Source organism: Triturus cristatus, chromosome 11 (genome assembly GCF_964204655.1).
Source record: "Triturus cristatus chromosome 11, aTriCri1.1, whole genome shotgun sequence".
In the NCBI taxonomy this organism is placed as follows: domain Eukaryota; kingdom Metazoa; phylum Chordata; class Amphibia; order Caudata; family Salamandridae; genus Triturus; species Triturus cristatus.
This window is the reverse complement of record NC_140594.1, coordinates 102,985,531-102,998,737: the sequence shown is the minus strand read 5'-3', so window position 1 is coordinate 102,998,737 and position 13,207 is coordinate 102,985,531. Positions and strand designations below refer to the sequence as shown.

Sequence of the window (13,207 nt, the reverse complement as noted above, 5' to 3'; positions counted from 1 at the left end):
AGAGGGAGTCTGCCTCAGACGCACAGTGGGAGGTGGAGCCAGCATTCACCTTGCCAGGCACAGCCCTATTCAAGTGCAGGAGCTACCCCTCCCCTCACACCAAGGCAGGTTGCTCTATTCAACCCAGGTCTGACTCAGCCTGCCCTGTCCCTCCAAAACCAGACAGCCAATACACATAATAGCAGAGCAAACTGGAAGGCTTAGGCAAGAAAGTACCTATACTCTAAAAGTGGTAGTTTTAAACACAGAATATAAAAATAACCTTCACTAAAAGATGTACTTTAATATTCTGAGCTCAGGCATACTAAATTCGTTTTTCTACCATGTTCTGTGGGTCAGTTAGGACTATAGAATGTAATAGCCCAGGCCTCCCATTCTGGCCTATGGAAAACAGGTAGCCTTACAGTAGTGAAAAACGAAATTGGGTGTAATTCACTACTAGGACATGCTACACACATCAGGGCATGTCCTACCTTACACATACAATGCGCCCTATCATAAGGGGGGCTTACAGGATGCCAAGGGAAGGTTTAGGGGCTGGGAAGTGGGTGCACTTCACAGCCAAGATGGCAGTTCTGGACTGCACGCAGACACTGCAGTGGCAGGTCTGAGACACACTTTACAAGCTGCTTCTGTGGGTGGCACAAACCAGTGCTGCAGGCCCACCAGCAGCATTCGGTTTACCAGCCCTGGGCACACACAGGCCACGCTACTAGGGACTAACAGGTAAACCAAATAAGCCAATCATGGATGTACCAATTCATATGTCATCTTTACAAAGGGAGCATTCGCGCTGTGGCACTGAATGGCAGTGGCACAGCGCCCAGAGCATCTATACCAGCAAAAACAGAGGAGACACAGCGAAAAAAGGAAGGGAGACTCACGCTAATGGTGCCAGGTCTAACATCTAGGTTTAATAAAGGTAGAGGACGATACGATGCACTGTGGCCGGGGTCTTTACCTGGTTTTAATATTACAGTCAGTACTGCTTCTCAGAGCGAAGGTGGCAATTCACCCCTATCCATTGCTTCATTGTAAAGCGCTAAGAGTTACGGAGCCAACTGCAACTTATATGCTTTATAAAAGGCACCAGTCAGCCCATCCAGTCCCGACGTCTTGGAGCCATCGAGGGCTGAGATAGCTTGATTGACCACTTCCAGTGTGATGGGCTCAGTCAAGAACTCCTCCTGAGCCTTCAACAACCACTCTTCAAATCAAAACGGGGGGAGGGAAAGGGAAGCTATCGTCCATTCGGCTTCCATGGAGTACTATCAAATCAAGAGGGAGAATGGACCACTTGTATCTGTGTAACTAAGATCTATTGCTTTGCGACTGTTCCTTAAAAAAAAAATCATATATGTACACAGGTTCTGGGCGGTATATCTTGGTTCTCCGCCTGTTAGTGACGTGGCAGCATCATCATTGGGGTTTTAGCATAGGTATGCTGACCTCCACCTGGAGGAAGACCAACTGGTATTACAGTAGTGTCCAGGAATGAAAAAAGTGAGTGCAGTGCTCGTGTGAAGTGATATTAAAATTCTCTACACCACCATTTAAGAAGATTCTTTAGTGGTGTGGTGGTGTGAAAAAGTGTAAAAACAGTGTTGGTGCGTGTGCAGATCAAGTTACCAATCTTATGCACACTTAGGGTCATCTATGGTCTCCATGTTTCAGCCTCGTTGTCCAATAGGAGATAGGGGCTTTCTTCAGGACCAGAAAAGGGTAGATGCACATTGTGGCAACTACGGTAAGTGAATTATGCATATAAGAGTTAGGGTGGGAGCCAGGGAATCAGTGGTGTTCTCTCCGTCATTTCCTCCGTTGCCGTTTGGGTGTGGGTATTTGCACGTTCCCTATATTTGTTATGATGCTGAATGATCTTCTACCCCCACAGCCGCGTCCGGCGTCCCTTCAGTCGCCCCGTGACAGGTTTAGTTTTCCCAGTGTCAGTATGCATGTCTGCCTTTTACATCGGCCAATGTGTCACTGGACGGTTGCTGTGGTCACAGCACATGGTGATAGCTAGGGGTGAGACTTCAAACACCAATGGCCCACTACCACATCGCCTCTTGCCTCTGTGTGGAGGGGGCCATGCTTAAATATCAGTGGATCAGGACAGTCCGGCAATAGAAGAGAGAAGGAGGTAGAGGCAGTTCATGCATTGGTTGTGAGCTCCCTCTCTGCAGGCCCAGCTGTGGTCAGAAGAAGCCTCCACCACCCTCCAGTACCACAGCACAGTGTTGTGGTCTCCAGCGCGCGTCTAATGGGACAGCTCTCCCCCCCTAAGGAGTTATAGTGGGCACACGGGCACACTCCAGCATCTCCTGGTGTGTCCCAGCCGGTCCCTCATAGACGCCAGCCACATCGCCATGGCTCTTCATGCCAGCAGACATAGCTGTCAGCGGAGAGGTGTTCTGCCCAGCTCTGTGCAGCCGGTCATGGCCGGAGCACCAGCTTAGAACCGCTGGGCAATACAACAGGGTTATGGTGCCCGACCCAGCGGGATGGGGGGATTGCAAATTCAGGCTGGCCTGTGGCCCCTATCACCGTGGGGCCTCTGAGGTCTTGGTTCATGCGCACCCTTCCCTCAGAGAGCTCGGTCCCTCAGGGATGGATCTCCATCAACGTGCAGGGCATCCAGGCTGCCCGGGCTCATCTCGCTCTCATTCCAGCTCCCCTGGTGCAGGCTAAGCAGATTTATGAGGTGGTTGTAAGCAATTTGGATCCGCCTTCGTGGGAGTTTTACAGATGAGAGGCCATCTTGGTGGATATCCCTGCCACGCACCTGACTGCGCTCTTAAGATGCTGTGTCGCCATGCTGGAGCCCCCACCCAAGTGTATTTGGCCATAGCCAGCTTTTGCTGCAGGTATACTAGAGTGCCAGAAAAGATGCCAATGCTTTTGAATTGTAAAGACATGGAGTAAATCATATGAGCATATTACATGCACCTGAGTAAATGGAATGCAATCTGTGCTCTGGAATTGTCAGTATTTGTGCTCTAAACCCACATTGCCTGACACTATTGGAGCCACGGCACCCTCTCTGGCATGACAAACTAATTAAACCCACCTGGCTGAATGGCAGCTGACTGGGATGGTGGGACAGGAGGAGAACAAATGTGCAGATACCTGCCCTTTCTTGGATAATGGGGATGCCAATGTGTTTTAATAATTGTAACCTTTTTGCGCTCTAACCCAGTGTTTACCAAATTGGAACCATAGCACACATTTTAGGTAACAAACGTATGCAACCCGCCTAGTTGCAATGGCGATAAAGTGAGCAAAATTTAGCTTAGCTGAAGCAACCTGTAACACGCAGTGGTTTACGGAGTGCACATTTTCTGCTGAAATGACCAGACATTTGCACAGACAGTTATATTGATAAAGCTATGACGAACAACTTAATAGTGTCAAATCTGGTTCCCGTGAATGTTTGTCTGTTGTGCCTCTGTTAGTATATGAAGTGATTGAAATGTACCTTAGCTGAAGCGACCTGTAACACGCACTGGTTTATGGAGTGCACATTTTCCGCTGAGTGGCCAGACATTTGCACAGACATGCACTGCGCAAGGTAATTTATTGAAAGGCACACCTGGAGCTGAATAAAAGGTTTAAAAAAGCGCAAGGGTGCAGAGGAATGGTGGTGCAGGCAAACTGCCTCTGAAGAAAGAGCTTGTAAGCTCTGAAACGCATCAGGCAGCAGGACAGAAATAATTGAAGTAACAATGCCTGTTCCTACGAATTAAAGATTTTGTTGAATCACCAGCTGGAGGAGTGCGTGTCTATATGCATGGACATGTTTTGGTGAGATAAATGCACCGTAGGTCCAGCCGTGGGAAGGTCGCACCGCCCCTAAGGAAGATCGGGGAGGGATCGCCCTGCCCGAATTCCTCGGGTGAATATGTGACGGCGCAGCTGGTTCATAATTAATGGGAACAGGATTCTTGCTCTGAGGCCCACTGGGGGGCAATAATTGGTCCTGGAAATGGTTTGGAATGCACACAAAGCCACCGGAGGCTAAAAGACAATCTGAATTAACTACATGTTCCGGCATGCACTGCGTGAGGTAATTTATTGAAAGGCACACCTGAAGCTGAATAAATGTTTTTAAAGAGTGCAAGGAGCTGTGGGTGCAGAGGAATGGTGGTGCAGGCAAACTGCCTCTGAAGAAAGAGCTTGTAAGCTCTGAAACGCTTCAGGCAGCAGGACAGAAATAATCGAAGTCATAATGCCTGTTCCTACGAATTAAAGATTTTGTTGAATCACCAGCTGGAGGAGTGCGTGTCTCTATGCATGGACATGTTTTGGTGGGACATTTACAGAGATAAAACTATGGCGAGCAATCAGTAGTGTCAAATCTGGTTCCAGTGAATATTTGTCTGTTGTGCATCTGCCAGTAAGTACCTTGACTTGTTTTGGCTGGGTTAAAATGATTGCTTCCTTTTGTGAATAAGGGACGATCTAAGAGGTCTTCAGAAACTTCACATTAAATAGCAGAAATTTCAACTTTTCTTCTGTTGGGTTCGTCTTAAATTGGGCATCCCATCCTCGTCGCCATTTTTGTGAATAAGGGACGCTCTTCTTTGGTGAATTATGTCTTTATTCAAGTAAATACATAGGGACCCCCTACGCCATCCTCTCAGCTCCTCAGCCAAGCTTCCTCTGTGGTTTCCACATTCTAGATTCCACAGAAGAACCTTGTTGCTAGGTGCTGATAGATAAACATGCATGTACCAAAATACAACACTTCCGTCACCCTGCAGGATTATAGAACTGTGCTTTATCTTTTGCTTTCTCCACTGCTGTGTGTGCCCAGTCCATTCATAGGTGCACACTACTTGCCCACCAGCAATGACCCTCGTTGCTTTTTACAGCAGATAGACCTAGTTCACTTGGTTTAACCCTGGAATTGATTGCCCTCCACCAGAATCAAAGACCTGCTGTGTCTTGGCTTACCTTCTAGTAACTTTGTAATTAAAGTTCGAACATTTTTACCCAGCATAGCCAGACAGTCATGCATTGCCATTGCCCTCGCCCATCCTCTGCCCTTTTACATAGAGCGTAGAGCAGTGCCACCTTGTGCTCCGACACTTTATGTTCCGTAGGGGGATAAAATAACGTCTTTTACGGCAATTCTACCTGTTGTGACCTTCAGCAAATCTGTAAATTATTTATAAACATTTGTTAATCGGGTTGAGTAACCACATTATGCAAACTATTCAAACAATAGCCTATTTTTGTATAAGCGATGTTATTGTCACTTTATTATGTTAGTGCTGTGGAATAACATGTACGCTGGAAATAATATATAATCCAAACCATTAATGCTGGTTAGAACATTTCACAACCTATGGGCCGAAACCCTGCCATGGCCATTTTGCCTCAGTTGGATAATAGAATAAACTTATTGCAAACTAAAGCCCTGTGAATGCCCAAAACCAGCTCCAGTCCCCCGCTGCTCCACAAAGTACAGCCAATCGATATCTTCACAATGGGGCACTGCGGCACCGTGGATCTGGGCTGCAGAGGCACGGGTCCCGCAGGAACTACTTCGCTGCATCATGGCAGAGCTAATTTGTCTACCTGGTGGAAAAAGGCTTCTGTAAGATAGCCCCAACTGGACACCCCCAAAGCTGTTTCCGCCTGACCCAAAGATGCAGGTTCAAATACAAATGATGCTTCAGAATACAACAGAATCTGTCCTTACTCCCTCCTTAAATCTCTAATCTCACAACATTTCAACCGACTTGAGGTGGCCTCTAACCTTATTTCTCATGAAGTAAACAAACAAACCAAATCAGAACGGGGCGAAACCTAGGACCGAACCCTATCACTTGGCAACCACGCCTGTCTGCTGCTCAGCTCACCACACCACCAGAGGGCAGTGTAAAAGCGGGCGGAGCAGAGAAGGAAGAATCTATGCACGCTAGGACGTGCAAACGTCGCTCTCCTAACCCCTTGCTACGGGAGGCCAGAGTCCTGCTGGGGCCACATATGAAACTCCCCTAATTTAGAATAGCAATTGGCGTGGGAGCACCATTGCTTACCACAAGCAATGCACTTTTAGAAATCATTTTACATTTATAATCCACCTTTGAACAAGGACACTTTAAACTCCTCTAACTCAGAATAACAATTGGCACAGGAGAACCATCCCTTACCGCAAGCAATTCACTTTCAGAAATCATTTTACGTTCATAATCCACCTTTTAGTTTGAACAAGGAAACCTTAATCAATGGACACTCCTTTCAAAACAAAGCAAGGTAGTCTATCCTCACACTGGGGCATGGGCGTCCGCGGTTGGCAAGGAGGGGGCCCCGCTGGAGCGCCCCTCCTTGCCCCTCCTGCAGACACCCATGCTTTTACGGACGCCTTTTGTCTGTAATTCTGGGCCCTGCAGGGAGCAGAGCTGTTCCCTGCCAGAGGCCTCAGCTCCCTGTTGGGGCGCCTCGCGCTCCTCCTCGCAGCCCCTCCCGCCCATTGTCATTCTGTCTGTGGCTGATTATCACATACAGAATGACAATGGCCAGTTTGGCTGCTAAAGCATACTTCCTGTTACGATGCAGCGCAGCGCGGGCCTATTTGCAGTGGCGCGCAATGAATGGAGACCACACAGTCAGGTTCAAGGTCGGTGCGCAAGTGCCCGACATGGGCACGCCCCTTTTATTTATACTCTGCGCGTACGCCACCGTCGTGGCGTACGCACGTCACAGGCAACAAGGGCGCTCTAGCGAGAACCGCTAGAGCGCTGACTGCAACATCCCTATCCAACTTTGGCTGAAAAGCTCGGACCAAAAGTTCCTTTTATCAGTCACTTACTTGACAGGCAAAGTCCTTGAGGCGGCTGCTTGGCGGGGGGTTCCGCCGCAGTTCATACCTGGCCGTCGCTCGGGGGTTGGTGACCCCCGGGTCGTCACGGGCTGCTTCCTCAGCTCCGGAGCTAGGCCCGTCCCGGGCTGCCGTCTCTCCAGGCTGGTTGGGCGGCGGTGACTGCGGCCTCACAGGGCCCTGTGCATCCCCGTCCTCTTCCTCCGATTCGGGCCGGTGTCTTGTGGCTGTGGGGATGCGTTTGAACCACGAGATGTTTCGGGTGGCTGACTCATTTCCCTGGCGAACTGTGACCATTGTCCCCTGGCGTCGTTCTACTGTCCAACTGCCCGGCTCGTATCGTGGTTTGAATTTGCTCCCCGGCCGCCGATCCTTGATAAGGACATTGTCTCCCGGCTCGAGGGCGCGCTCCCGACACCCTCTCGTCCGGCTCACCTGCTGGTTTCGGTGCGCTCGTCGTCGTAGCGCTTGTTCTGCATCAAACGGTGGGGGAGCCCACCCCGGGATCATGGGTAAACCATCCCGGCGGGCCCCCTTCAGCATGAGGGCCAGGGAGTTTGCTTGGTTGAGCAGTGGGGTGTACTTCGATATTCTCCAAGGAAACGCTGGATCTCTCGCTCGGGGTCCAGCTGTTCCGTGATGGCAATGCGGAGGATTTTGTTCAGTGTCCTCATAAACCGTTCGACCTCGCCGTTTGCCTGAGGCCACTGTGGAATGATCCGCCGGTGTCGTATTCCTTGGCGGACGAGGAACTCTTTAAACTCGTGGCCTTGGAACGGTGGCCCGTTGTCGCTTTTTAGTTCTGACGGGCGTCCGAACATGTGGAATATTTTCTCCAGCGCTGGTCCTACAAATGTGAACGCAGTGGATGGCAGCGCTTCTACCAATGGATACTTGGAGAAATTGTCCATCACTACCAGCGTGACTCTGCCATCAGGGAGGGTCCCAAAATCAACGCTGACTTTATCCCAGGGGTGTTTTCCGGGTTCCTCAGTTGTGATGGGGGCTGGATGCTCCGGTCCGCTGGTCATTTGGCACGCTGGACAGCTCTTTACGACCTCACCCACCAGGGCATCCACCCCTGGGAACCACACTTTCTCTCTCATCCTGGCTTTCATTCTCTCAGTCCCTTGATGTCCATTGTGGGCCAGCAGGGTGGCTTGGCGTCGCAGAGTTGTTGGCACGACGATCCTGGCCCCTCGTAGGACTATTCCGTCTCTGGTAATGCTGAGCTCGTTTCGTACTCTCCAGATCTGCTGCAAATCCACTCTTTCTTCCGGTGTCCACGCGTTAGCGGACCGTAGGAAATTAGCCCATGATCCGTGCAGGAGGGCTTCTTTGGTTCTGGCCATCACGGGATCTTGTTCCGCCGCTTGTTTTATCTCTTGTATTGTCAGCACTTGTGGGCACGTTAAGGCCGCGATGAAATCGAGGTGTGCTTCGGCGTCGTCTTCCTCGGTCGTCCCCTCTGGGATGTGCTCGCGGGGGCCTGGGTGTCTGGACAGGAAATCGGCGGGGTTCTTGGCTCCAGGCCGGTACATTATGTCCAGGTGGTACTGTTGCAGCCCGATGGCCCACCGTTCGTCCGTGGCGGGGGGTGCGGAGCTGTTCCTCTGAACAGGGGTACCAGCGGTTGATGGTCCGTCACGACCGTGAAAGGATGTCCACAGACATACAGGTGGAAGTGTCGACAACCCCACCGTATGGCCAGTGCCTCCCGCTCAATCTGGGAGTATCTCCGTTCGGTCGCTGTGAGGGCCTTGCTTGCGTAGGCCAACGTGGCCCACCGGCCTGGTTCTTGCTCTTGGGTGAGGACCGCACCAAGCCCCACTGGGCTGGCGTCGAATATCAGCTCTGTCTTCTTCTCCGGGTCGAAGTATACTAACGTGGCTTGGTCAAGGAGCGCCGTCTTAACGGACTGAAACGCCGAGTCTTCTTGGGGCCCCCATTGCCACGGGGCGTCCTTTTTCGTGAGCTGTCGGAGCGGCTCTGCAATTGTTGCTAGGTTCGGAATGAACCTCCCACAGTATGTGGCCATCCCTAGAAAACTGCGCACTTCTGCGGCTGACGTGGGTGCAGGAGCGTCCTTGATGGCTTGTGATTTGCGGGGGTCTACTTGAATGCCGTCGTTTGTGAATGTGTATCCGAAAAACTCAATCCGCTGTTGGAACAGCTGGCATTTGTCTTTGTGGAGGGTAACTCCGTACTCTCTGAGGCGTGTCAGTGTGGCTCTGACCCGCCGATAGTGTTCATCTACGGTCGTCGAGTGAATCAGGATATCGTCGCTCACATTCATGACCCCAGGCAGGCCTTGCAGGATGTCTCTGATGGTGTTCTGGAATATTTCCGCTGCCGAAGATATTCCGAAGTTGAGTCGCCGGTATCGCCTTAGCCCTAGGTGCGTGCTGAAGGTGGTGATGTACCTACTCTCCTTGGCTAGTGTTAGTTGGTGATAGCCTGCGTTAAGGTCCAGTTTGGAGAACCACCTCGCGCCATTCAGATCTGCAATGATGTCATCCATGGTGGGCGTGATGTGCCTCTCCCTCTTGATGGCTTTGTTGGGGAGCCTCATGTCGATGCACACCCGGATCTTGCCTGGTTGGCGTGGTTTTTCCGCGATTACCATCGGGGACACCCACGGAGTGGGTCCGGTGACTGTCTCTATGACCCCTTGTTCTTCGAGTTTCCGGAGTTCTTCCTCTACCAGAGGTCGTAGACAGAACGGGATTCGCCTGTGCTTCAGGGCTGTGGGCGCAACAGAGCGGTCGATGTGAAGTTTGACCGGCGGGCGTTTGATCTTCCCTAGGCCCGTGAACAGCTCGGGGAACTGATCCAGAAGGTCGGCCGTTTGCGTGTCCTGAACCTTCCGGAGGAACACCAGGAGCCCCAGGTCTTCAGCGGCGTGCCAACTCAGGAGGGTGTCTACCTCTTGGTTGATGATGTGCACTTCAATGGTGATCTCCGCATCTTCCGTCCCCACCGGCACTGTCATCTTCCCTAGGAGGGGCAACGGGACATCGCTGCCGTATGCATAGATCCGGGCCTTCGAGGTTCTGAGCTCTGGCTTGGGTCGAAGGCGGTTGTACTGCTGCACCCCCATGACGGTGACAGACGCCCCTGTGTCGATCACGGCGTTCACCTTCGATCCGGCGACCATGATGTCGCACCGGGGCTGGGGACGTCTCGTGCTCTTTAGTGCCCTGGTAAACGAGACCACGTAAGTCTCTTCGTCGTCATCGGACTCCAAGTCGTCTTCTTGTAGGGCTTGCGCGTGCCGCTGCCCTGTGTCGGCTTTGGATGAGAGGGACAAATGGGACAGTTGCCTCACCATGCCTCTTGTGGGCCTTCTCCCTCGGGCCTCCTTCCTTGTGGCGCGCTTTCTGCAAACGGAGGAGAAATGGTTCATCGTACCACAGTTCGTGCACGTCTTCCCTTTTGCTGGGCAGGTTTTCCCCTGGTGGTCTTCATACCCGCAGTAGTCGCACTGTGTCGGGGTGGACTGTCTGGCTGCAGGCCTGCGTTTCTTCTCGTGTGTCCGCACTGCGTCTGCGCGCTCTGTTTTGATTGTCGCGCTCGGCCCTGGGCCTCGCGTCAGTGCTTGTTCCATCTCTTCTGCCCGTGCGTCGGATAGGTCGTGGGAGCGGGCTAGCACGAGGATGTCGGCCATGGGAATGTTCGGCTGGCGGAGGATGAAGGTCCGCAACTTCTTGCTGCGGATGCCGTAGATGAGCTGGGCTCTAATTTCCTCCTTTGCGCGGTCGCCGACCAGGTGGGTGTCCGCCAGCACCCTCAGTCGTGCATGAAATGTGTCTACTGACTCCCCCTCCTTTTGCTTGGCCTGGCGCATCTTGAACATCTCGAAATCCGGGTTCGTCTGGGGGTCGAAATATGTGTTGAGGGCCGTCACAGCGGCATTGTAGTCATCCGCGTTACCCGTGTTCGGGAGGTGCTTGAACAACAGGTATACCTCCTCCCCCGCGTAGTGTAGAAGAAGGGACCTCTTCACTGCGCCATCCGTCTCCCGGGAGCCGATGAAATAGTTGTTCAACCGCCCAATCCACGTGTGCCAGCGTGGTGCGGCGGTCGCCGGGTCAGCCGTCTCGCTGAACGGAGGCAGGACACCTGTGGGCGGGTGGAACGGGTGGGCAGGAAGCGGAGCCTCGTCGTCTGCCATGGCGCAGCAACTGGGGAGTGACCCCGGGCAGTGAGGAGCACAGAGAACGGCCTACGGCGGCACAGCCAGGGCGCCGGGCAGTGGGAGGCACGTGGGCTGTGTCAACAGCCAGGGCAGAAGCAGGTTCGGTGCAGGGCCAGGTGGCGGGAATCTTCTTCCGCTCAGCTGCGTGGTCTGTGTATGGTGCACGTGCTCACCTCGCAGGTCAGGCCGGTAGCGCGAGAGGCGCTGGATCAGGGGAAGCTCGAGGGCCTCAGGTGCGCGATCGCGGGTCTGCCGCGACGCGCTCAGCGGGGCGCCGTTGAAGGTGTGCACGGCGGGTCCGACCGCCTCGTCGCCAATGTTACGATGCAGCGCAGCGCGGGCCTATTTGCAGTGGCGCGCAATGAATGGAGACCACACAGTCAGGTTCAAGGTCGGTGCGCAAGTGCCTGACATGGGCACGCCCCTTTTATTTATACTCTGCGCGTACGCCACCGTCGTGGCGTACGCACGTCACAGGCAACAAGGGCGCTCTAGCGAGAACCGCTAGAGCGCTGACTGCAACACTTCCCACCCTGGATCCTCTAAAGCGCCTTAGCTTAAAATCTCTGAGGAGCCCAGCAGAAGCTAAAGTTCAAAGTTGAAGCTTAAATATGACACAAATGGTAGCAGAAGCAGAAGAGCACTGTGGGGTTAAAAGAAGTCTCCTCTTGCAGTTGGGGCGCACAGTGAAGGCAGTGGGGGTACCCTGGGGGATTTCGGTCTTGGAAAACATGCAAGTAGGGGATCCGTGCAGTTGAAAGCATAATCTCGCCCTTCTCTCATAAGAAGACGCGTATCTTCTAACAAATGTACCTGCTTGTGTTCGATAAATAGTGAGGTCTTGTTACTCTCCGGTGCCATTTCATTTTGTAGTGTGAAATGAACGGTTTGCAAGCAGGTCACTAACCCCTGCAACGCTGCGGCTGTCGTGAATCTACGGCAGTGTAACCAGAACTCCCCCCGCATCCGCACATAAAACCATTTTGTGGCCAGGCCAGTTTCCTGCCCTGAGTGGGCCCTACTTCCGAGCCAGTTTGAGGCCTGCACAGAAACTCGCAATATACTAAACACAAGGCCCCCACCCTGCTGCACCTTTGCTACCCCGATCTCGAACATCACTATCGCCTGACTGGAGGCCGAGTAACCACCCCCAAAGAGAGGGGGATTGGGGCAAGCAGAACAACAGGCCCCAAAGGCCCGAACTTACCACAACCAAACGACGAATGCTATCTCGGACCAAGGGAACGCAATGTGACACGACCGACGGCGTGACCAGGAGGAACCAAAAGGAAGAACACATGGGATGAGGTTCCTTGCCGCAACCCTCGGACGTGCAGAAAGTGCCACGTAACCTGCGCCGGACTTTGGGGACTCCCAGGGGGTCCCCACCACTAGACGTGTTGATGTGCCTAATGTGACACTAAGATGGCCGCCCTCTTGAGTGGGCACTGCGTGTGCTGCGGACAGCCTCATTTTTGCTTTTTAATCTAGATGCTCACACTGAGAAAGCAGCATGCCGCACTTTTAGGATGAGGTGACTCTTAAATGTATGGTAGGATGAGGCAGCGCTTAAATCATCCAGCTGTTTGGCGGATTACTGTCCCCCCCACTAAATCAGGGATTTAAGGTTTTCTAGTCTAAAGCAGTCCCTAATCTTAACTCCTCCTTCTCATTCCTCCAAACATCTCCCCACCCTTCCGCGTTTGTGCCTTACAAAATGTCCTGAAAATATCTCACCACAAGAAAAGGGAAACCAAGTCCTAAAACGAACATTCCCAACCAGTTCAAGAATCCGTACAAGGTGAGAGAGGCTGGTCTGTAAGTCTGCAGGAAGAGCTCTGCGGGTAGCGCGCAGGACACACCACCTAGAAGGGGAATTCCAAAATGAAGAAGAATGTAAAGACATCTGTAGAGAAGGAAACACAGCCTGGCTTTTGTCATTTTAGAGGGTGTGGCTGTTTAAACTAGTGGTTCGAAGATTACTATACCAGCAAGACAAAAATTACACTTTAATGGATTAGATATTCAATTAATCAAATCGAAAATAATTAATCATATTTTACCAGACTAGCCTTACTTCATCACAAAAAAGTAAAACCAAAATTAGTCATGGTCTGAGCACAATTATTACATCATTATCTACAGGTATTCCACAAACAAATACAAACTTTAACAAACAT

General features: G+C 52.1%; 1 protein-coding gene across 1 annotated transcript in view; it reads right to left on the bottom strand.

Moving 5' to 3' along the window:
• LOC146783419 (solute carrier family 2, facilitated glucose transporter member 11-like) overlaps positions 1-13,207 on the bottom strand; it is an 890,872-nt gene that overhangs the window by 23,687 nt on the left and 853,978 nt on the right. The window contains exon 11 of the mRNA XM_085636334.1: positions 12,765-12,892. Within this exon, the coding sequence (XP_085492460.1) occupies positions 12,765-12,892 (128 nt within the window). The remainder of the gene's footprint in view (positions 1-12,764; positions 12,893-13,207) is intronic.